General features: G+C 44.5%; 3 protein-coding genes and 1 non-coding gene across 14 annotated transcripts in view; 2 read left to right on the top strand and 2 right to left on the bottom strand.

The window, feature by feature from the left end:
* Window positions 1-2811, top strand: part of BPTF (bromodomain PHD finger transcription factor) — a 57695-nt gene extending 54884 nt beyond the window's left edge. For 10 of the 11 annotated variants that reach the window (XM_064467345.1, XM_064467340.1, XM_064467347.1 and 7 more), the window contains one exon: window positions 1906-2811. In XM_064467345.1, the coding sequence (XP_064323415.1) occupies window positions 1906-1942 (37 nt within the window). In that variant the 3' untranslated portion in view covers window positions 1943-2811. Of the gene's footprint in view, window positions 1-1152 lie in introns of all 11 variants that reach the window. The other variant, XM_064467339.1, reaches the window with a different exon arrangement.
* A 3225-nt stretch (window positions 2812-6036) lies between these two features.
* On the bottom strand, window positions 6037-12263 carry C16H17orf58 (chromosome 16 C17orf58 homolog). Its single transcript, XM_009513380.2, has 5 exons — window positions 12116-12263; window positions 9590-10213; window positions 9387-9467; window positions 7682-7873; window positions 6037-7092 (listed from the first exon to the last, which is right to left on the bottom strand). The coding sequence occupies exons 1-5, from the start codon at window positions 12177-12179 to the stop codon at window positions 6905-6907; spliced, it is 1149 nt and encodes a 382-aa protein (XP_009511675.2). The 5' UTR covers window positions 12180-12263; the 3' UTR covers window positions 6037-6904.
* Window positions 12264-14253: 1990 nt separating this feature from the next.
* Window positions 14254-14326, bottom strand: TRNAR-CCG (transfer RNA arginine (anticodon CCG)). The gene has a single exon. It is a non-coding gene; the product is annotated as a tRNA-Arg (tRNA).
* Window positions 14327-17028: 2702 nt separating this feature from the next.
* Window positions 17029-23497, top strand: KPNA2 (karyopherin subunit alpha 2). Its single transcript, XM_064466957.1, has 11 exons — window positions 17029-17115; window positions 17891-18005; window positions 18103-18240; window positions 18679-18767; window positions 19606-19874; window positions 21015-21109; window positions 21208-21471; window positions 22104-22337; window positions 22422-22604; window positions 22713-22862; window positions 22979-23497. The coding sequence occupies exons 2-11, from the start codon at window positions 17931-17933 to the stop codon at window positions 23069-23071; spliced, it is 1590 nt and encodes a 529-aa protein (XP_064323027.1). The 5' UTR covers window positions 17029-17115; window positions 17891-17930; the 3' UTR covers window positions 23072-23497.
* Window positions 23498-23610: the final 113 nt, after the last annotated feature.

Here is a 23610-nt window from a genome sequence, read left to right as displayed (position 1 = left end):
GTTCTAGAATTGCCAGCTATCATTTTCCATGAAAATGAAGGCTTAAATATGATTTTGTGGGGATTACTTTGTAACATTTGTTCAAAATTAGTTTTTAGATGCAAATTTGGGCAGTATCATAGATACAGAAAATGTGGATGACCCTTTAAGTCATTGCCACAGAAACTTCTTGAGCATCATTTCTGATCAGGACAATACTGTGTTGTTCTGAGTTCTGACAATGTTCTGCAGTGCACTGAATACTTTTCAGATGCTAAAGAGACAATCCTTCCACAAAGTTTATAATCCAATGAAAGAATTTAAAATACTTCCATTTTTACTACCTTCTCTCATGTTTTTATAACTTACCGTCTTTGAAACAGAGGGATTAAGGTTTAAACTAGGATATGGAAAGCTAAACACAATTTAAAATTATTTAAAATTAAACTTCCTTTGTAAATATTTTTCTGCAGGATTGATGTAGAGTATTTCCCTAAAACAGACATTCCTGAAAAAGCATATGCAACTCTGCTATACACATTTTTCTATTGCTTGCCCATTCTGTCTAGTAGCACGTATGTTGTACGTGCACTACTCAGTGAGTTGTTCGTGCACTCGTCAAATTATAATGCGGCATTTCGTACAGCTGTTCCTAAAACCAGCTTACTCAAAATACTAATGGAGTATAGAGATTTCTCCAGCATCACTGCTGTGTGCCAACATAAGCCAGCTGTAACTGAGTTACAACTGTTGGATGCCTTTCAGCATTACTGAGAAATTGTATATGTATAGTAGTTAACTTTGTCCATCTGACTGTAACAGTCAAAACCGTAACAGACTGCTAGTCTAAGGTATTAATGCGTTATTATACCCAGTTGTAATTAAGTTGAAAGCTTCACTTTATATCCACTGTTGTGGAAGCTGTCTAATTTTCTATACGCAACGAGAATAGGATTGATGAGAAGGGATGAGATGAAATGAGTGAGTCCAGCATTTTTCTTTCCCATTTAATACTGTCTGAATGATCTTTATCAGGTAGTTTTCAACTCATGTTTCTGTCATCTTGCTTGGGCTGGTTATCCAGCATTCGCTGCTTGCACACTAATTTCATTGCTGCATCTTATTTATTATTGTTTTTCATTTATACCATCCATGTTCTTTCTTTTCTTGCAGATTGTGATATCTTTAGTCTGAACTTTTTAACTGGAATCAGAGCTGGATATTGGGGTCACTTTCTTTTGTTGTACAATTCAATGACATTAAACTGCCCTAAAAATCCAGATCATTTGTCTAAAAAGTAAATGTTGTTGGGGTTTTGGTGTTTGTTACCAGCAGTCATGCTGGTAAACATAACTGTATTAACAAACAAAATTGTCCCATTCCTCGAATACTGTATTGAGAAAAATGAAAAATTCATCTTGGAAACCATGTATTTTATTGTTTTATTTTCAGTCACTAATAAAAACTGTGAATGTCAAAGAGGAGTTTTGCTGAACCCTGATTAGCAAACATGTGACTTCAACGTGCCTGTTCAGTTTTTTCTATTAAGTTAATCCAAAGACTTCCTGATGACTTTAAGCAAAGTATACCTTATAAATATTCACAATTAAAAATGTCTTTTGCTTTCCTTTTGATGGACTACTATTATGTAAATACGAGAGTAAAACTGATTTCAGGCATTTTGGGATATTCCAGTGACACACTGCATTTACAAGTACTGAAATACTTGTATACTGAAGGAGAAAATGTGCTTAAAATTCTGAGGGAATTATTTTAGGAGTTCTTTTTTCTGAAGGGGAAGAAAATAAATGGAAGCAACATGGTGGTAATTCCCTCATTGTTATTTACCCTTGGCAACACCTTGCGACAACTTTGTTCTCCAAAATGAAGGGTGCTTAATTCTTCACTTTCTTCTGTACTCTGCAGGTCCCATAACAACAAACTGCAGTCTACAGCTTCTTAGAGTTCAGCGTGTTAACGTAACACACGAGCAAGGATCTGGTTGTCTGAAAATTTTTAATTAAGAAGCCAGATATTTTTAGTCAGGTTATCCTGACAAGACTTGATGTAAACTGCGTTTTTATTGGTCACAACAGTCAAATTATATTCTTGGCTTATTTTGTCCAAAGGACAAAGAAATAAAAATCAGCAGCACCACTTTCTTGTCAAGATCAAATTGTTGTACTATTGTGGCAGAAGCAGGAAAACTTTGTTTTGTTGAAGGAGAGAGAGAAAGAGAGCAAGAAAAAGATACAGTAAATGGGGTCACGTTTAACTCCATGGAAATGCCACGTCTGTTCTTCAGTGAAGAAGCTGGTTTAAAGTCCACACAGAAAACTTTGACTGTATTTATTTATTGTTGCAAAAAAGACGCTTTTTTATTGCTGCCCTCATTTGTCAGCTAATTATTTTTTCTTATAAAATCCAGCCCCGGTTACATGTAATCCATTCTGTATCTTAACATGATTCCTGTAGGTAAAAGTACAAGAAGACCTCTAGATGTCTTTTCTTTCTATGAAAGGAGCTGCTATGTACACATGTGCACACACACAGAACTGGGAATCAACAATGAGTTTATCATTCATGGTAGATAAAAACAATTAAGCTTGCATAAAAGTTGGGCTAAGTGGTCATGGACTACAGACTCTGTTGCCTTGAATATAACAGTACAATTTGTCATTTACTCTGCACCAGACTGAAATGAGTAAAATCTATTTGAAGGTATCTTGTTTGTAAACATTTGTCAGATTCTAATTTTTTTTCTTTTGTATTAAAATTCAAAATATGGATGTATATGAAACAAAATAAATGGAGATAATTGTTCTCCCCACAGATGTAGGTGTCTTTGAGTGTGCGCTAATATGTTTGTAACACTTCGGGGATCTGTTCAGATATTGCAAGTAGTAGGGGAGGGAAGTGGCCAGGGAGATCTGACTTTATCTTGCTCCAAAGGTAGCGTTTACTACGTGTCATTCGTAAGCAGCTGTTATCCCTTTATGAAACTCTTACAGTGGTGCCAAAATTACTGTAACAGACAACATGGTAGGAAGTGTTTTGTGAAATGTCACTGCCCACTGCTGAACTAAGTGATATTTTGCCAAGTACCCTAGGAATGTAAAGTACCGAGGGTAATTGTGTCTTTGAAAGTCGTTCTGGACTGCTTCCTCGTCTCCTGTGTGAGGAGTGCTACTATGAGGGATAAACTGAAGTCACGAGAAGATGCAGATTGCAGATGACGTTGCTGTTTCTTGCTGGCCTATCACTTTCACGTTGCGTATGTAAATGACTTGCTCATATTACCTGTCCATAGTTAATCGGCCGTGGTTTGTATGCGGCTCTTCAACCATTCGACGAGCTTTTGCACTAATTCACAGTTAACTTCTGTTCTACAGTGATCTGGGATTTACCTGATTTATGGATAAGCTCCTCTTGGGTTTAACCTCACACCTTGCTATGCAAGAACCTCTTCTGTTATTTTTCTTAAAAAGACGTTGCTACTGACCACACTTTCTTACACTTACAGGCTCAGGTGTACAGGTTCTTCTGGGATAATTTTATCTACTAAAAACCCGTGGGTTTTTTTGTACATACAAATGTTGTCATTTAACCTACATGTGAAAATTAAAAATAATTGTTCAATGTGAAAACAATAATCCATTTATGCTTCTTAAAGTTAAAGAAGAGTAGTTGCATTTAGGTTATGTTGTCCTTTGACGTTTAAAAAAATGCTGCATATTATACGCATTGTGTTTTTAATGCAAAAAGGAAAAAAAATCTCACTTTTAACAGCATTTGAACATATCCTGCATCTCATCAAAACTTCACAGTATTTCTGTACTATTTATTCATATATAAATATATATGACATCGTTTAAAACTTTCCTACCTGTAGGCAATAGATTGCTATGTTTTTAACAAATTGTGGCAAACTGAAGAGTACTTTTTTGTACCTTATAGGACGCATCATCCTAGACAAATAAAGTAATGTGTTTGACATTGATTTGGTGGTGTTTCTAATGAAACATTTGCTAATGTTATTGTGTACAGGTCCTGGCTTTGCCGGATTGTATATAATTGCCAGTGAATCAGGTTGATTAGGGTAATAATCCATCCACGCAACTTAATCTTGCTGAGAGCCTTTTTTAGTGTTTTGAATTGCCGTTGAGTAGGTTGGGGTACTTTTCTCAATTTATTCATGGTGATCTTTTATAGTTAAAAGGTGTTACTGAAAATACATCACTCGTAATTAATACCCACCTTCCTTAAAAGCATGGTAAGTTCATAAGATTTGTGATCTCTGTTCCATCATTGTCATCTTTGTATTCATACAAATTATTACAAGATTTGTTTCAAAATGGTCATATGTTGTAACACAGATGTTTTGATAGCGTGAGCTATACCAGCTTGGTTTTTCTTTTTGTCTCCTCAAACAAATTTGAAGCAATTATCCTTGGTCAAGACTTAGTTCATGCAAAAGTTAATGGGGATTTAAAATGGAATAAAAAGTTGGGCTTACCCAAAAGCCTTGAGTAAACCCCTGGAAAGACAGGAAGACAACCAGATTCCCGTACTCCTGGATTTCTGTGTATTGGCTGCAGAATTTTCTTGCTTATCCTGCTGGGGAAAAAACTATTAACTGTAAGGTACCAAAATTATTGTGGCAGCTATTGTATGGAAGTGCCATCTTCTTTTCAGTGTGGTTAATGCTGAGAGGTTTTTGTGATATGAGTGCAAGATTGTGGAAGTCCACTTGATCCAGGAATTGTTTTTCTCTTCGGTGCATTAGTTGGCATGTGATAAGCCTGGTAAAAGTAAGAACGGTAGTTATGCTCCTGCTCCAGCTGTATTTCAGTCAGGCTGTGACATACAGTGCCTTGTTGCTCAGCTGTTGTGATAATATTTTAAGGAGTGACCTTCCAAGCCAGAAAGGTAAGATGACTTTGTCATGCAAAGAGAGAACATAGAACAAATTGCTCTTCAGGCTTGCTTCTGGGCCATAGCTATATCTGAGAGAGCGGTGCAGACATTGTGTATCAGTTGTTGGCACTTTCTCAGGCTTTAGATGTCATTAGCACTGGTACACTAGTATTTATCTCTTCTGAGACAATCAAAGTGAAATAGAGCCATAGATGGTACTTTTTGTACCCACACTTCGCCTAGTTTAGATTACAGTAATGTCCTGGGGTGGGGAAGGGTGCTTAATTGCTGTTCTGGGCAAATGGGTGACTGTAGGACTTGCTGGTTAGTCCCTGGACTTCAGTTAAAATAGAAACAGAGAAACTCGAGATGCACATGTAACTCTCTTTCCTTCCTTCTCCTGTCCCTCCCAGTCCACCCCAGTGCTTTGATTCATTGCCAGAACAGTCGTTCTGCCAAATCAAAAGCCCCCTCAAAGACTCTCAGGAAAATTCCATCCATGTATGCCACGCTCCATGTGAAATCTCTCACGTAACAGAAGTGACTCGGTGTGGTTTTTAGATAGACACAAGCTAGGAGTAAATTTCTGTCCTATAGTAACAGCCTTCTGGGTCCCAAAATGTATGATATGTTGGTGTTTGGCTCCTATTCCACATCAAGACATACTTCATACAGTGTGACTTACTGCCCACCCACTACTCCGTAGCTTTTCAGTAACGCTAAATCAAGCTGCAGACGTGTACGACAGGTAGAATTGGGTTAGAGCTACCTTTGCTTCAAAACAGAAAATGCTCATAGAACCCATTGCTTCCTTTTCCATGTCACAGCATATATATGCACGTTTATTTTTTTAATCTAGACTGCATTTTCCTGTTTTTCTTATACAAATATACATCTTAATCCCCAGCTGACTTGTCAAATGAGGAAATGCCATTGTTTAATATCATTACATAATCTTTTTGGATCTTTCAGAACCCAGGAAATGGTGAACCCAGAGCCCCATGGACATTTTATTAGTTTTTTTTAAAGACTTACGCTCTGTGAATACTGACTCTTGGAATAGCCAACATCAAGGTCCCCTTTGCAGAGGTTGCATAGGTTCTTATGTCCCACACATTAAAGGTACTAAAAGATCGTATCCTTGATTGAAAAAATAATTTTACTGATGTGCAAGTACAACTTGGTAACATTTCTCGGGGGGAAATGACACTCAGTACACAGTTGTAGGACTGAACTTTTAAGGAATTGCAGTGTAACCAGGCATACAAAATGTGCGTGCAGTCGCATGCTTGTTTTGTGTTCCTGGCATGAACTTGTGCCGTTATTTGTAAACCTGGTGGGGCATTTGTATTGTGCGGTTACTTGATTTGCTTTCAGATAGTGTATTCATATACTCAAATAACTACGTAGCTGTTTTGTATGCCTATTGTGAGAATCCAGCTCTGTTTGAAGAATAATGTAATTTTTAAAAGCAGTATGGACATGTTTGAGGATACCAAAACAATACAAATGATACTTAGTTGTGTTGGTTTCTTTTGTATCAAATGCATGTAATACTTTATGCAGAAATGTGTGAAAACACCATGGACATGCTCCGTAGATAAAGCTGTGGTATCATCTAACACTTGTTCAGAGTTAAGGGATTGAAAGTGCAGTTACTCCTGCATACCTGGAGCAACGCCTCGGAGTTTTACTGTACAATTACTACAGATTATTATGGGTACGTTACAGCAGGGGAGGCAATGCTAACCCCTGGCTCTGAAAACAGCTGGAGCAAATTCATGACCAGTTAACGTTCCCTAGACTGACTTTTGTGCTAAACTTCGCAATATGCAGGTACCTACTCAAAATGTTCACCTAAGTGTTTGCTAAAGCACAGAAGTGTCCTATCACGGCCAGCCTCAGAGGTGAGGAGAACTACCTCCCCCTGTTGCTAAGCCGTGGCCAGGTTTGTTCTGGTAGGTGAATTCTGCCGCTGCCTGTGGCCTAAACAGGGATTACTGGAGCCTTATCTGCATTTAGTGTGAGCACCTTGCACTTTGTGATTCCTCTTCCTGTTGAATCTCTTCACGTAGCTGCTGCTGCTTCTAAGCAAGCCATCCCCTGGCCTCAGGCGTCCTCGCAGGAACCGCAGCAGGTTTGCAGGGATCTGTCGTCTCTTGTGGTAGATCTGACCCATCACTATGTATCTACTGCCTGCAAAATAAAGGAGACGTCTGTGCTGTGAAGAAGGCGTGGATCCATTCGCTACGCTCGCTCTAAGGGCAACAGATTTCTCAAATAGATGTGAAGTTGTACCCTGCAGAAATACATCCTGAACGTGTGGCTTAGTACAGCGGTACCCTGAACTTGAATGGGGCTTTGTGGGTTGTGCTTACACGGAAATAATGATTCACTGTCTTGTGTTGCAACTGGAAGCTTTTTAGGGGAAATACTGGTATTTTATAAACTTGCATTTAGGAGGAAAACTGGACTACCTACAAAGACATTAGTTGAAGCTCCTGCTTAAATTATTTTGCAATCCTGAAAACTTGCAATCATTTTGGAACTGGATAAAGTTAAAGGGCTGCACTGCTACCTGACTTCTTCACGCGGTTGCTTCTCTTCTGAAAACGTAGAGAAACTGGGAAGGGAAAAGCCCTCCAATTTAACTGTAAAGACTTTTTTTTTTCCCAAAAAAAAACCAAAACACAACAACCCAGGATAAACCTATTAAACTAGAACAGACTAAAATTGTACTGCACACAAGAGGAATAGGGGAATGAATGTAGCTGGAATTATTTACCAAGTTTGAAGTCTAGACACGGTTTACTGCAGTTTAAAGTATCCACAACTAGAATGTGAACTCGAAAGAAGAAGCCATCAGGAGTAATATACAGGCGACTCATCTTGTATAATCCATCGCTGTTTACCAAAAGGGTAACCAAGTGGACACCATTCCCCAGTCTTTCCGTGTTATAAACGATTCCGTTCACTGCTGTTTTAATGGAGGGAGGAAAAAGAAATAGCAAGCATCAGGTTACATATCTTGGTGGTTACTCAGGATATATGTGAAGGCTGTCATTTAAAATGCCGTAAAGTAAGTGTCAGCAGAAATTCTTTGGCTCAGAAGTGGGCAGTCTTGAAACTAGGACTTGCTTCAAATAATCACATTTTATGAGGTTATCACGTTAGTCTTTGCTGAGTTATTAACCTTACGCTTTACAGGTCTGAGGTGTTTCATAGTGAATTTTATAAAATGTTTCAAAGGAAAGCGATGTTTTAGCACTCTCTTTCATCCTGATATATTAAAAGCAGACATTTACCTAACAGTAAAATTTTTAAATTTAAAACTTCACAGTGAAGTCCAAAGCTAACCTGCTAATAAAACGCTTCAGCTTTTGAGAGAAAGAAGGCCCTTGTCATACCAAGAGGCAAAGGCACCAAGTAGGCCGTGTTGTAGGCCCAGACAGTCACTTCATGCTGTCCACCCAGTTTGTGGTTTAACTGGCGTCACACCTGCCTCACTGAGTGAGAACTTCGATCCAGTCACTGAGTCTTTAAATCCGCACTGTAAATGTACAGAAGTGAAAAGCTCCCTCTGATCACTGCAGTGGAACCTTGGCCGTGTTGCTCAGCCCAACTTTTTCCTACCTGTGTTTTCAGAGATGACTGTTAAAGGCTGACAGGTACAAAGGTCAGGTCGCTGTAAGGCCTACGTTTGACAGGAATGCATGAGAGTGGTAAAAAATAAAGAATATAGCATTTGTAGAAAGCACTTCCGGACTTCTCCATTTAGAGAAAACAGATGTCTCATACCATGTTTATATTCTACAAATGGAAACATCTGTTACTACTAGGCATGTATTTTGCTTATCTCTTAAAATACTGTGAGAAAAAGCTGGTATCTATTTCACAACTTCGTAAGCTCAAGGCAAGATCTCAGTCAGAAAATGATTGCTCTTAAACAGTCAGTACAAAAATGCCAGGCTATTTTCTACGGTCTTTAGCTACATCAACTTGGACGCAAGGACTAAAGATGTTGAGTCCTAAGGAACTTCAGGGAGAATCCTCTCCACGGAGACGATTGCTCTTATTTTTGTTTGGGTCTCCATTTTATTTTCATTTGAAACTTCAGCCCCCCCAAAATCACAAACTCACTCTAAATATTAAGAGGTAACACAGCTACAATGTTTAATCCCTAGAGTATCTGGAACAATTGGTCTTTTCGGTTCCATTGACCAGCTGCAAGAACATTGTCTTCATCCCAGGAGTGAAGAGTAGAGGAAACAGAAAAAAGAGCGGTACTTGCCCAAGGTAGGGAATGGGTAACATAAGACTCGGTACCATTTGTTGTAATACATTTGTAAAGACCTGTGATGGGTCCTTTCAGTGTACTTAGCAATTATTTAACATACTTAGTGAAACAGTATCTTAAAAGTAGAAGTGAAATGTCAGTAATAGATGAAGCAAGCAGCCGCTCTGTGCGCATGGCGGAAGACCCAACTTACCGAACTCGCTCGCGCAGTAGGCCTCCGCTTCGTCCCTCTCTTTCCTGCACTCGCTCAGACATGCCTTCTCCTTATCGCCATCTGGAACAGGCACACAGACTGAGGGACAGCAACGGGCCCTTTTGGGATATGTCATCCAAACGATGCCACCCAACCTTTGGAAAGCTCCGGATATCCCTCGCCAGAGCAGTCTATCCCCTTACCTTTCTTCAGCACACCGAAGTCGTATGGCAAGCTGGATGACTGGCGGTTGGTGACCCAGGAGGGTTTGGTGATCTTTTTCAATGGATCAGTACGTTTAGAGAGGATTATCTTGCCTGGGCGGTTGAAGTGATCCAGGGCGTTAGGATCATCTGACTCCACCGCTCCAGAGTCTGAAAAAGGATAAGCCTCCACTACGGACGTCAGCTTGTGATAGGAAGATGCTTCGTGATGGAAGTGAGCCGACACGCTGTTGGCAGCCTCAGCCAGCCGCCTGTCCGCATGCTTTCTGTTTGCGTGATTAAAGTCAAAGGAGGCAGAAGGCTCCTCAGTCAAGCTCTCCAGAGGCAGGGCCCCTCCGTACTGCAAGAGGTGTTTCCTCAGCCCTGTGCTGTTTTCGAGAGAAGGCTTGGTGCGTTTCTTTTTGTCTGATAAGAGGGAGATGATTTCAGGAGGCTTTGGCCGCTGCAGGTTGGCGGGAGACAGAAGCCAGCGCTCCGTGTGGTTCTCTCTGGCGCTGCCGGTGCCCCAGGCTGGCAGTTTGATTTGGCCAGGTGCAGCGTCTGCTGAACTATAAGCATCTTTGCTGAGAGTCTGGCTGGGTTTCTCGGCATAGGACAGGGATTCTACATACAAAAAAAGGGAGAGAGAGAAAGAATTAGCATGTTAATTTTTTTATTCCATGTCCTTCTGAATGGGAAGCGCCTGGCAGATTTAAGGCTCTAGTCCGTGAGGCCTTCAACAATATGACAATATAAGTGATAAATAGATCAACAGATTAAATATAGTAGAGCTCCTCATTGTTCTGTACTTAAACGTGGAAGGCCCAGTACAGAGAATGCAGCTGTGTGAGCAAAACACAGGAGATTTGCATTTTTACTTTATTATTGTTGCAAATTAAAAACATGACTTATAAACAAACCCTTTTCTCAAAAGCCTGAATCTCCAGGGAACATCTGAGGAAACAGGGTTCACATTGCCATTTGGGATGCTTGTTTAAAAGACCATGACAACAGAACTATTTGGTTTTCCCATCCATGGGATGCCTTATTGACAATGTCATCTGGACTCTTCAGCGGCTTCAGGCTTTGAATGCTACTGAAAAGATCTTTATCCACAGTTTTGGGTCTCTGACTTTTGCACTACAGAGTTGTATAGTAGTAGTACCATAGACTGGTAGCTAGGCTATTGCTGCGGAGTAACAATTATTTCAAGGCTTATTTCAAGTTGAGAGGACAACGATTGAGAAAGAGAGGAAGTGCCTGGGAACCTAGTGAAAAATGGAAAGGCTTAATGACATGGTTCACACAAGCTAGACGGTCACCTAGGCCTTTGTTTATACCTTCACCTTGATCACTTGGACCTCACAAAGCAAAATGACCTTCTGTTAGCCTGGGAAGAGAGAAATTTCCCCTTGTAGTTCATTTTCCTTTTACTTCAGTCCTTCACTGCATGCCTTCAGTTAGCCAGTACAGTTTTAAAACAGTTCACCCACACACAGCCGCTGTCTGGGTGTTCGCTGTCTGTGGTTAGCATTGTGTAGGAGGCTGATCCTAACTCCTTATGTGAAAAGAGATATTTGACATACACAGATGAACAACGTCCTGGTTTATCTTCTATAACTGACTCAACTGCTGACCTTGCCACTTCTCCCCCTTTGCTCTCACCAGCTGCTGTCATGGGAAAGATTCCCTGATATTTGGGCTGGCCACACATAAAGTCAAAAGAATGTCCATGAAGAAAGGGGTGGAAGAAGTCCAAGCTAAAGAAAGCAGTAGGCAAGGGTGTGTTGGAGATGTTTCAGTATGAAGCTGTGAACTCCGAACAGGTGTTTTGGACTTGGTTTTCTAAGTACACTTTTCTACCAGTTTATCACGCCTTCTTAGTCATGGATTGTAACAAGAAATAGTTCATTTTTCTCTACTCAATCTGTTCAGGACCTTGAGGTTCGTTCTCCTATACCAGCATATTTCTGTCTAGCTCTTGCAACCTCAGAAATACAACTGCAACATAATCAGCTTCCTCCCAATGGAACAGATGCGGATCTTATTGCTATTCTGTCAATGAGGTACTAAAAAACCAAACCTGTTTAGGACAGCTAGCTGCAGGCATACATGACAGCACAGAGTGTGTTGAAATAAATTAGAAATCTGGAGTTTACAGGTGAGGGGAAGGAGGCTAAAAGGTCACACACAAATTAAAAATTTCCCAGATGTGGAAGCAAGTCAAACCTCAGTTACTGAACGATGGCTAGCAGGATTCACAGCACCAGCTAACTGCCTGCCTTTGGCAGGTGCTCTTAATTCTTTCAAATGCTGACAAATCAAATGTTGCCATTTACATTCCCATCCCACAAACAGGTTGAAATGTTTCTTTCTCCAGCCCTTACCTGATTACTGCTATTGCTTGCTGAAAAGACTACGTCTGAAGCGGGCTGCTCGGGCAAGAGTTTGTAGTAATGTGTTTAGCCTCCCCTGATACCAAAGGCAAATATGCCCCAGCCCCGCTTTGAATGTTAACAGACTTACCGGCCACTGAGCTGGAAGATGATCTAATGACAAAGCAGAGGAGCCAGAACACTTTGGTTGTCATTTTGCGGTAAAGTTTTTCCAGACTCAAAATGAACTGGAGTCTTTTATGCCCTTCCCCTGATTCATGCTAATGAGAGGCAGCCTTAGGGGAAACAGGAATCACTCCCTGGACAACCCACTGGAGCAAGACCAAGCTGCTGCCGTCCCCGCTAGCCTCCCACCACCCCTGCCTAGGAGGAACACGCACCGACACCCCCCTGCCCCTACACGCACGAGTCCACGCTGCCTGCAGTCACCTGTGTTTCTGAATAACATACAGAGATGTGTTTTTAGCAACAGATTTTTATTTTAGGGGAGGGTCTTGCTTCCTATGGTGTTTTTTAGAGAAAATCATAGAGTAAACGTGGTTTTACTGGATATGGAGAACTACATTATAACATGCAATTGACAAATGCTGGAACACACACCACGTCCACGATTCAGCATCTGTAAAGGATGTGCATTACAATTGAACATATTTATGTATTTCTGGCCACCTCCTCGTCTCTTTTAGTTTAAGGAAGCCTTTCCAGTCATTCTTTTCAGACTGAAAAATGTAGTAGTTGCTGTCCAGTCCAAGGGGCAGCTTTGCTGACCCCAGATAAAGCTTTATTTTTAAATCTGTATTTGCTAACATGAAGAACAATTTTCACACGCTGAGCCAACTCTGATTTGGATTACTGAATTAAGTAGGCTTATTCCTATGCTCTCAGCTGAAATGGGTAACCTTATTGCTAGACAAGATTTCCACCGTCACAGTTTATCTCACTAGCTGCTACTGGATGTCATGAAAGTCAGTGAACTTGTTCCTGCCTTTAAGGTGCAACTAACAACTTAGAACCCCTATAAAAGCACTATATCCCAGCTCCTAAAACTCACTCCCCAACAGCAAATCTGCCTGTCAGTAATGCCTGTGTCATGTGGTCCAGCTACTGCCTAGTTTAAACGCTGTTTTGTACTGCCTTAATTAAGCAGTTTAATAAATTATTTAAAAAATACAGGGCCTTATCTCAAACAGCTACGGATGAAGGTACAGAAAAATTAGCCAGAACAGCATGCAAAATAAATGAAATTCAAACACATCTGTTAGCATGTGAAGCTTGCACTGCAGCATTTTTTAATGCTTATTTTTCCTGTGTGAAAGATTTCGATTCCAACAGTACCCCAAGATAGCCATTACGGAAAAGGGAATTTAAGCCACGGCTGAGGCAGAGCGAGCCCGTCGGTTCGTCGCGCGCCTCACCTCCCGCTCACCCAGCGCGCGGCGCCACGCGCGCCACACGCTCGTGCCGCCGGCGGCTGCGCCGGGCACGGATGGACGGACAGACGGACGCGCGCGTGTCCCGCAGGCCGCCTGCGCGCCACGGCGTCTTCTGTGCAAATCAGCGGGTAGCCTGGCTCAACCGGTGTTGCTGCGTGCGTGACTCGTCTGTATTCATGAGTTGCTGCAGCCTCTCTTCTTGGACGGGATCTTGATTAAAAGGCCACTAGGAGCGTTGGGAGTGTTTCTACCGTTCAATACGCAGCAAGTACGCCAGCAGCAGCGGACGGGGGAAAGGCTTTGGGAGCAGGACGCCCTGGCCCGAGGAAAGCAGGGACGGGCAGCGCAATGGCCGCGACCCGCTCCGGCAGAGCGCAGGCGGCTGCGCTGCCGGCGGCAGCAGCGTTACGGGCTCCGGGTGTCCACCGCACCGGCTCCGGGGCACCCACGGCGCGGCCCGGCGCCGGCCCCTGGAGGAGAGCAGCCCGCCCGCGCACCGCCCCCGGCCCCCCGGGGCTCGCCGCGGCCGGGGACACTCACCAGCCGCAGGCTCGGCCGCACCTCTGCGGTGGCCGCCTCACGCCTCGTCCTCCTGCCAGAGACCGGCCCCGGCATCCCTGCGGGAAGGGAGGCGGCGGCACCGGGCTCGGTGGCGCCTGGAAAGGGCCGTGGTGCCGGCGGGCACCCCGGCTGAGGGAATGAGGCCGTGCCCGGGGCCCGCGCGGGCTCCCGACTCCGCGTCACGTCTCCCCACCCGGCAGCGGCGGGCGGCGCGGCTAAAAGTGTCGGGGTGGGTGACGGGGCGGCCTCCGTGCGCCGCCACAAAAAGGCGGTACGACCCAGATGGGACTCGAACCCACAATCCCCAGCTCCGGAGGCTGATGCCTTATCCATTAGGCCACTGGGTCACCCAGCAAAAGCTGCGAGCGATGCGCTGTAAGAGCCCCGCCCGGTCGGGGTTGGCTCTGCCCATAAGCGGGTATGCACCTTTTCCCTGCGCGTCGGAGGCCCCGCCCCTCATAGCACCGCCTCGGTCCGCCCCCTCGAGCCCCATTGGGCACGGCGCTGCCCACCCTGCGGCCCCGCCCCTCCGCGTCACGCGAGTCCGAGCTGCCGCTGGCTGCGGGGTCTGGGCGCGCGCCCTCAGCCTCGCCCGCCTCACGCGCGGTCAGGGCCTGTCGCGCGCGGTGGCCGTTAGCGCCCTCCGCGCGGCGCGGGGACCTCGTCCTCGGTCCCCTCCGTGCGTGGCCGTCTGAGGAGATCCGCTCCGGGCCACAGCTGCCCTCTTCCAGGGACCCTCGCCTTTAAACTTTTTCCCTCACGGGCCTCCCGACGTCCGGCCTCGCACCACCGCGCCGTCCCTGCCGCTGGCTCCTGCTCGCCCCGCCCCGGCGGCTCGGTTTTCTCCCCTCGGGGGTCTCCCTCCCCTCGCGGGCCGTCTTCCCTCTTCCTGCGCAACCTGCCCTGTCGCCATGACCATCACCTGAGTCCCAGCTCAGCCACTTTGGGGCCGTTCGCCCCCAGCTCTCCAGCCTCCCAACACGTCTCCGTTTGTCATTTTCCTGTGCTGATAACAGCCCCTTAAGCTGTGACACCTGCGTCTCACCTCAGGGCATGTTCACCCTGCGTCGGCCTGCAGTGCCTCGTGCGCAGCCACCACGAGTTTCCAGATCACTGGCAGCCCTCTCCCTGCTCTGCAACACCCATCCCTGCACTCCCGTTTCCTCCTTCATCCAGGTTACACTCCAGACCACGCACCCTCCAGCAATTTATGGCACGGCGGACTTTCTTCACGCTGGCCCTCAGATCCTTCTGCACACCAGGTGTCTTACCTTCATTTCTACTTTTGAGCTGTTTTTTTGTCAGACTAATCTTTTTTCACTATCTCCGTTTGTGACTGGTAGGCTTTCTTTTCTCTTGACTCCCTACTATTGCTTCAATGGTTTTGTGATAGTTACCTTTTACAAAGATCAGAACTGGAAGGCCCAAAACAAGCCATGTAAAATGTCTCCAGTAATTCCTCCTCCTCTACATACACCTTTGTCAACTACTGTGTGCATCTACAGGCCAGTATAAGTGGTTTAATGTGATGGTCTAACACACAGATCTATCAATGTGCATCTCTGACACTTGTCTACCCTGAATTGTGCATTATAAATGTTGAAGTGCTTGAGTTGCTGGCAGAGTCATGTTTGTCCCCTCAGATTTTATGGTTTGAATTACATCTTCTGTGAAACAGGGTGTTCTTCTTTCATATTCCATCCCATCAGAAGTAATCCCAAATCTGTCTATTTTCTGGGTATGCAACAGGAGCTGGCATACTTTTTTTTGTTATTCTGTATGATTTAGCTGTGACCTGCCCCCATTGCTGTTGAAGTGTTTTCAACTGCAATCTCACACCCTGTTTTCTTTAAATTCCTGCACACCACGTTTCTAGGGGACAACATGGGGGAGTCTCTGGAAAAAGCCTGCAGTGACCTGGTGGTGACTGAGGTTGACTGGGGAAGGAGAGGCTGGAGAGCAGCTCTGCAGAGGGACCTGGGGGTTCTGGGTGATGGCAAGTTGAACATGAGCCGACAGCGTGCCCTGGCAGCCAAGAGGGCCAGCCGTGCCCTGGGGTGCACCAAGCCCTGCACTGCAGCCGGCCGAGGAAGGGGGTTGTCCCACTCTGCTCTGTGCTGGCGTGGCCTCACCTCGAGGGCTGTGTGCAGTTCTGGGCACCACAGTGTACTAAGGATCCAAAGCTACTAGAGAGTGTCCAGAAGAGGCCACAGAGTTGTGAAGGGCTTGAAGGAGAAACTGTAGGAGTAGTGGCTGAAGTCCCTTGGTTTGTTCAGCCTGGAGCAGAGGAGGCCGAGGGCAGCCCTCATGGCGCTCAGCAGCTCCCTCCCAAGGGGAGGAGGAGGGGCAGGCGCTGATCTCTCCTCTCTGGTGACCAACGCCAGGCCCCGAGGGAATGGCAGGGAGGTGTGCCAGGGGAGGGTTAGGCTGGGTATTCGGAAAAGGTTCTTCCCCCAGAGGGCGGTGGAGCCCTGGCACAGGCTCCCCAGGGAGGCATCACGGCACCAGCCTGGGGATATTCAGGAAACACTTAGACAAGGCCCTCAGAGACATGGTGTGAATTTGGGGTTGTTCTGTGCAGGGACAGGAGTTGGACTCCATGGTCCCTTCCAACTCAGGGCATTCTGTGGTTTTATGAGTCTATGAAATCAGGCTGTATGTGAGGCGATGGCATGTTACTGCCCCAAACCGCTCCGAACGTGAGCATCTCCCTGTCCGCACCCCACGCAGGGGCGCAGACCCCTCCCCGCCCATACCGCTCGCCTTCCCTGGCCGGCCCCTTCAGAGCCAGCCTCTGCGGAACTACGACTCCCGGCATGCCAAGCGCCGCCTCCCGGCACGGTCCCTGCGCCTTGGCTGCCGGGAGCTGTGGTGTCGAGGCGGGGTGTTGGAGTACGTGACGCCTGGTCCGCCCTTCCGGGAGCAGGGTGGAGATTGGGTCCCCTTCCATCGCGAGACGAGTTGCATTTCAAACTGGCCAATCAGAAGGTTGCTATGGCTCGAACTGGCCAATGGCAGGGCGAGGGCGCGGGAAATTTAAATCCCGCCTGGAGCAGGCGGGGGCAGTGGCAGCGTGCTCGCAGGCTGGCAGTGGCGGCGGCGTAGGGCGGCTGGTGCGCAGAGCTCCGCGGAGGAGGTGCCCGGCCGCGGGGGCAGGAAGGGCGGCGAGGGCTGGGGCGGCGAGGAGCCGGGTGTGGGGCAGCGGCGGTGCGGGCCGTGCGCTGCTCTGCCAGGAGGGACTGGGCTCCGTCGGCGGTGGGGCAAGCGCGGGGTGGGGGACTCCCTCCGGAGTCTTTCGGATCCCTACGGTCACAGGCAACTGCCTGGAGTGGGGCTGGCGCGTCCCCGAGCCGGCCGTGTGTTCCGGCGGAGTTGTGGCCGCAATGAAGCTAGCCCTTATGCTGTGGGTCACCTTGCAGCTGGCGAAGGTGCAGGAGCCTGCCTCCTTACCAGTGTAGCCGCTACTACGTGCTGCGGGCTGCATCTGCACAGCGAGCCCCCCTGGGGCCCTTCCCAGTACGAGATGTCGCTGTTCCCAGCGAAGGGGGTCGGGGTGGGACTGGGTGGGTGTCTGTGCAATGCAGATACACGGCATGGTGAAAACAGTACTTAAAAATATGTGTGCTGTCCATGGGGAGGAAGACTAATATTGCTCCTATGAACAATGACTCTGATAATGTTCTTGTGTCATAAAACGATAAATGTGTGGCTACTACTTTTGTGTTAATGCTAGAGCTCGCTGTAGCAACTAAGCGTTTAAAGGGACAGCTGTTATGTTACTAGTATTGTTAATCAAGTCAGAGGCTGTTACTGTATCTAACATGGACAAGTGTGTCTCATTCTCAAGTACTGATCCCAGTTCTTAACTTCTGCGGAGTAAACTTCCTGTTTATTATTTGCTTTGCTTTCAGGCGTGTTTTTATCTGGTTCTCTTAAAATCTAATAAGCAAGATGTCTGCAAATGAGAATGCCAATGTAGCAGCAGCTCGCTTGAACAGATTCAAGAACAAAGGAAAGGACACTACGGTGAGTATTTTGATGCAATTAGTATTTTAGCTAGCTATCACCTCTTTAAATGTGAGCTGTAAAAGCCAAGAACTTACTACGAATATATATCCTCCAGGAAATGAGAAGGCGGCGTATTGAAGTCAATGTAGAGCTGAGGAAAGCCAAGAAAGATGACCAGATGCTTAAAAGAAGAAATGTTAGCACTTTACCAGATGATGCTACTTCTCCCCTTCAGGAAAATAGGAGCAATCAGGTAAGTAGGCACTCAGATGAGCTACACTTGGAGGTCTTGCAACATGGGCTCATGCAGCCATACTAGTATGAATCCCTTCACCTGTGGGGCACAGCGCTACTCTACAGTTACTATGTATACTACACATACATTACTGACTTAAGGCTATACTGCTACCTCTAATGGACAACACTCTTAAAATGTAGCCAGAGTGTTTAAGCTAGTGTAGCTGTGTAGCAGTGGTGCAAAGTACTTGGTTTAAAAAGCTTTCAGTAGCTTAGATAACCTCGTCAGCTACAGCTTCCACAGTTTTTGGGGTATTACATAGTAGAATAATCCTTTAATAAAGGAAGTGGTTGTTAACTGGGGTCTATTCATAGTATTGTGTGGAAGGCCTCTGGGTTCATGAAGACATGTGCCTCTCCCAACAAAGCGTTCATGTAACTTTTTATTGTGCAGGTGTCAGCACACTGGTCAGTTGAAGAAATAGTCAAAGGAGTTAATGTCAATAATATGGAGCTTCAGCTACAGGCTACTCAAGCTGCCAGGTAAGGACTTTATAGAGGTAACCAGTTTAGCTGTGCAAGCCAGTAACTAGGCAAGGTAAAAGAATTGGCTTATGGGCCAAAGTGTCTGCTTATGGCAGCAGCCAAGGCTGCTCTTATCAGATAGTACTTCAACAAACACCTGAATCAGCCTTATACAATGCTTAGGTACACTTAAATTAATTGTAATTTTGTTGAAATCATGTGGCTTCTGAATATTTAAAGTGCCTGAAGATTTTACTAGGAAGTAGTAATTCTTTGTAGTGGTTATGAGGTGGCAAAATAAATAGTAGTTGTCTTAAAGTTGTAGGAGTAATAATAAAAAATAATCTGTTATAACAAAATACAGTAACTCTGAACTGTGTTAACACTTGACTACAAGACTACAATAGTCGAGTGCACTGATCTACCTTAGAATAACGTGAACAGTAAGATGAGTGGGATTTGAAGTATGCCAAGTTTCCTGTTAGATTTGGAAGAAGAAATCTCCTTTAGCAAGCCTGTGTATTGCTGCAGTGCTGTTTCTGGCAATCCTTAACCTGTCTGCTGAGAAACCTAGCAATTCAGATATAGTATGACTCTTGCAGGTCTGCTTTATTTCAGAGTGTGAACAGAACCTCTCATACAGTGATGACATGCCAAAACCAATGTTGAGAGGCTTAGGAAACAGCTGTTCAGCTTGTCTGTATTTCTCTTCCATGTCCTGTTTTGTTGTTTTCTCTAAATGTTGAGGCAATACTGAACCTTTTAATTCTTAAACATGGATCTTCTTAGACTGTTTAACCTGTTGTTCAGATCTCTGCAGGCAAAAATAATGCTTTCTGTTTGTCCTCCTCCTTAGGAAACTCCTCTCAAGAGAGAAGCAGCCCCCCATAGACAACATAATTCGGGCTGGTTTGATTCCAAAGTTTGTTTCCTTCCTGGGCAGAGCAGACTGCAGTCCTATTCAGTTTGAATCTGCCTGGGCACTTACCAACATTGCTTCTGGCACGTCAGAACAAACAAAGGCCGTAGTAGATGGTGGGGCTATTCCAGCCTTCATTTCACTCCTGGCCTCTCCCCATACTCACATCAGTGAACAGGCTGTGTGGGCATTAGGAAATATTGCAGGTATGTCAACAGGCTAAACAACTCTTACAGACCTGTTCCCTTACTTAAAACAGGAGGACATGACTACTGACATGTCATGCAACATGCTGAGCTTCTCAGGAACTCCACCTTAATGCTTTGCAAGTAAAGACACGCTCTGCAATGTAGAGTAAGCTATGGACAAGTCTTTATCTTCAGACCTGGTATAAGATGTCTCGTGCAATACCTGGCAACCTGTGGGTTGCATTATGTGGATTGCTTCCATGGTTAAGTTCAGCTTTCACAGAGCTATGTAAGCAGGCTACAACACAGGGATTTTTAACATATCTCTCTGCATGTGTTTGTGACTTACCAACACATGGAGTGGAGCTCATTCCCTAGGAGGGGAAAGGGGGGGAAGTAGATGGCTCATATAACTGTGTATGTGATGGCCAGTATTCCTTGCTTTGAAACAGCTACTTAGTGATGTGAAAGTATTACATGCTCAAGTTTCTCATGCACTTTTCAGGATTACTTGATCTGCTAGTGTTGTACCCTATTCATACAAAAGTCAAAATTAATGATACAGTTCTAATATTGTATTTGCTGTATTTATTATGGTTTCTAATATCTGTTCCTTAGAGAACAGTGAATCTTCACACAGAGAAAATTAGCTCAATAAAAGCCTTGTTTCACTGGAGTTTTTTTGAAGTTTGTCCTTAGAGTTTCTTAAACTTGATTATAAGGTACTTTTGTACCTTGCAATAGAATAATTCAAACATTAGGTTATATAGTACAATGCTGAAGGAATGTCAGTCATGCAACCAATTATTATAATGCATTTGAACTCCCACGTTATGGGAAGAGCTCTGTACTAGTGGTAAGGCTCAGATATGTTTTTAAAGAAACATGCAAGTGTCTTCAAGTTCATAACTAAGCAAAGCTATTAAACCCATACACTAAATTACCACGTCTTCCAACAGAAAAAGTTAAGCTTGGTGGTTTTGATTAGAGAAACACGTTTGTTGTATGACTTAACCATGGCAGTAGTCATTTGGTCCTGTTATTACTTTTGTTTTACCTAGCACTTCTTAAGCAGTAGAAGTCATCTAACACATAATGATTGCATGCACACATCCCTCTGTCCTGGTCTTCACCTGGCTGTTTTTCTTGTTTTCTCAGGGGATGGCTCTACCTATAGAGATCTGGTTATCAAATTTGGTGCAATTGAGCCACTACTGAGTCTACTAGCTGTTCCTGACCTTTCTTCTCTGGCTGTAAGTGTGCAGTATAATTCTAGTTGCAATTACTAAAAAGTGAACACAAGAGCTGAAGTAACTACACAGTTGCTAACCATTTATTTCAACACTTGCAGTCTGGCTATTTACGCAATGTTACCTGGACCCTCTCAAACCTGTGTCGTAATAAGAATCCTGCGCCACCCATAGAAGCTATTGAGCAGATTCTTCCAACCCTTGTTCGGCTTTTGCACCATGATGATCATGAGGTGTTAGCAGACACATGCTGGGCACTTTCCTATCTAACAGATGGTTCCAATGACAGGATTGAAGTTGTAGTGAAAACTGGCTTGGTGCCACAGCTTGTGAAACTCCTGGGGTGTAGTGAGCTGCCAATAATGGTAAGTTAATCAGCCATGCAGATTGCTGTTACTTGATTTGCGTTATAAATAAAACTGCAGTTAGAATAGTGTCCATGTAACTGAATGGTTCTTTTCACACACAAATCTGATGCTTGTTCCAGGTTTTGTGTAGGTAAGACTTGAGCTTCTATCTTGCCTGGACACTGCCTCATGTGAGGTGTAGACTATTGCTGTTCGTGACTATCAAGCTGCTTTACGCAATCATTGGATTTAACACATAGGCCAGCACAGCAGTCAACATTTCTTAAAGCTTGCTTTTAGCTCTAAATTACCATTGCAAATCCAAGTTCTAGGGACAGTGTTTAGAAGTGGGCTCCGTGCACACTAATAATTATAGTATAATAAAACTGCATTGGTCTCTAGGAGGTGGTTTTCCTAAGCTCTGTCTTGGATAGTTGTTTGCAGATTGGCCTTGGAAGGCGTGCAGTCTCAGCATGCTTAATGTCTGCATATGTCATGCTAATGAGGAGCTTCAAGCTCATCAGTACATAGCATATCATGCTCTTAACTAGGAACGTGATAGCAGGGGGGTGTCAAGTATGGCTGTATTTGTTCAAGCACAGATTAGATGATACCAATTTTCCCAAGTCTTATTTTCATATTTGTTTCAGACTCCTTCCTTAAGAGCAATAGGAAACATTGTCACTGGTACTGATGAGCAGACACAGGTTGTCATCGACTCGGGAGCACTGTCTGTCTTTCCAAGTCTCCTTTCTCATCATAAAAGCAACATTCAGAAGGAAGCAGCATGGACAATGTCCAACATCACTGCTGGACGGCAGGACCAGATTCAGCAAGTTATAGACCATGGTCTTGTACCTTATCTCATTGGCATTCTCAGGAAGGTAAACAAACTGTATTTACTATGTTGAGGCTTTTGCTGTTGCTACTCCTGCCTGTGTTCAAATACCCTGCTTTGACCTTCACAGGGGGATTTCAAATCCCAAAAGGAAGCTGTGTGGGCTGTGACTAACTACACAAGTGGTGGAACAATTGACCAGATCGTGTATCTCGTTCAGGCTGGTGTTGTTGAACCCCTACTGAATCTCCTCTCAGCTAAAGACAGCAAAACTGTGCTAGTTATCCTGGATGCCATATCTAATATCTTCTTGGTATGTGGATGCAGTATACTCAACTGTTGTCGAAGCTGTTGCTAATGGCTCTCCAGTAGTTGGTGCCGTGCATCTTTGCTGAGGTTATTCCATGCTTGTCTCTTGCAGGCTGCTGAGAAGATTAATGAGACTGAAAAACTTTGCCTCATGATTGAGGAGTGTGGAGGTCTAGACAAAATTGAAGCTCTCCAGTCACATGAAAATGAACAAGTATACAAAGCCTCCTCCACCCTCATCGAGAAGTATTTCTCAGCAGAAGTAAGTGGCTTCAGGATTGTTTGGGTGTTTCTCCCCACTTCTATTTTCTATTCTAGCACTGACTACTAGATTAAAATGCTACTGCTCTTCCAAAACTCTTTTTCTTTTCCTTCTAGGAGGAGGAAGACCAAACTGTTGTACCAGAATTTACTGCTGCCAGCTACACCTTCCAAATTCAGGGCAATACTCCAGACACTTTCAACTTCTAGGTCTTGCATATACTGCAGCCTCCTTCAAGTTGTTTGGCACACAAATGACTGCCACCTCTTTGTCTTAATATTGTCTTAATATTCCTCTTGTTTTTACTGTGTTTTTATGTGACCTGTAGCACTTTGTGTCCAACTGAAATGTACTTGAACAGTTCAAAGCTGTATATATGTGAATTTGTAACTGTAAACTTCATTCTCTGAGCTGTATGTGTAAATACTTGTTTTCTTCCTGGCTCTTACTGTCCCTGTCAGGTATAAGAACGCAAGTGGGTAATACAGGCCTTTTCACAAAGCATGAGCCACTACTCTGAACCCCTACATTACCAATCACATTCTATGTAACCCAGTGCTGTAATCGATACACTGAGTCAGCTTTTAAAGATGTTTTATGTTTGAAGGTCAATAAAGTGATATCAGTACATCAAATTGAACTGTGTTAATTGTTCTCTAACAAGTGACTGATGGGGTAAGTATAGTTAATCAAAAACATAATACCAAGAATGCAGGACTGAACCATGAATCATTCAATCTGAAGATGG

The sequence above is a fragment of the Phalacrocorax carbo genome, chromosome 16 (genome assembly GCF_963921805.1).
Source record: "Phalacrocorax carbo chromosome 16, bPhaCar2.1, whole genome shotgun sequence".
Lineage (NCBI taxonomy): Eukaryota > Metazoa > Chordata > Aves > Suliformes > Phalacrocoracidae > Phalacrocorax > Phalacrocorax carbo.
This window is presented reverse-complemented; position numbering and strand designations above follow the sequence as displayed.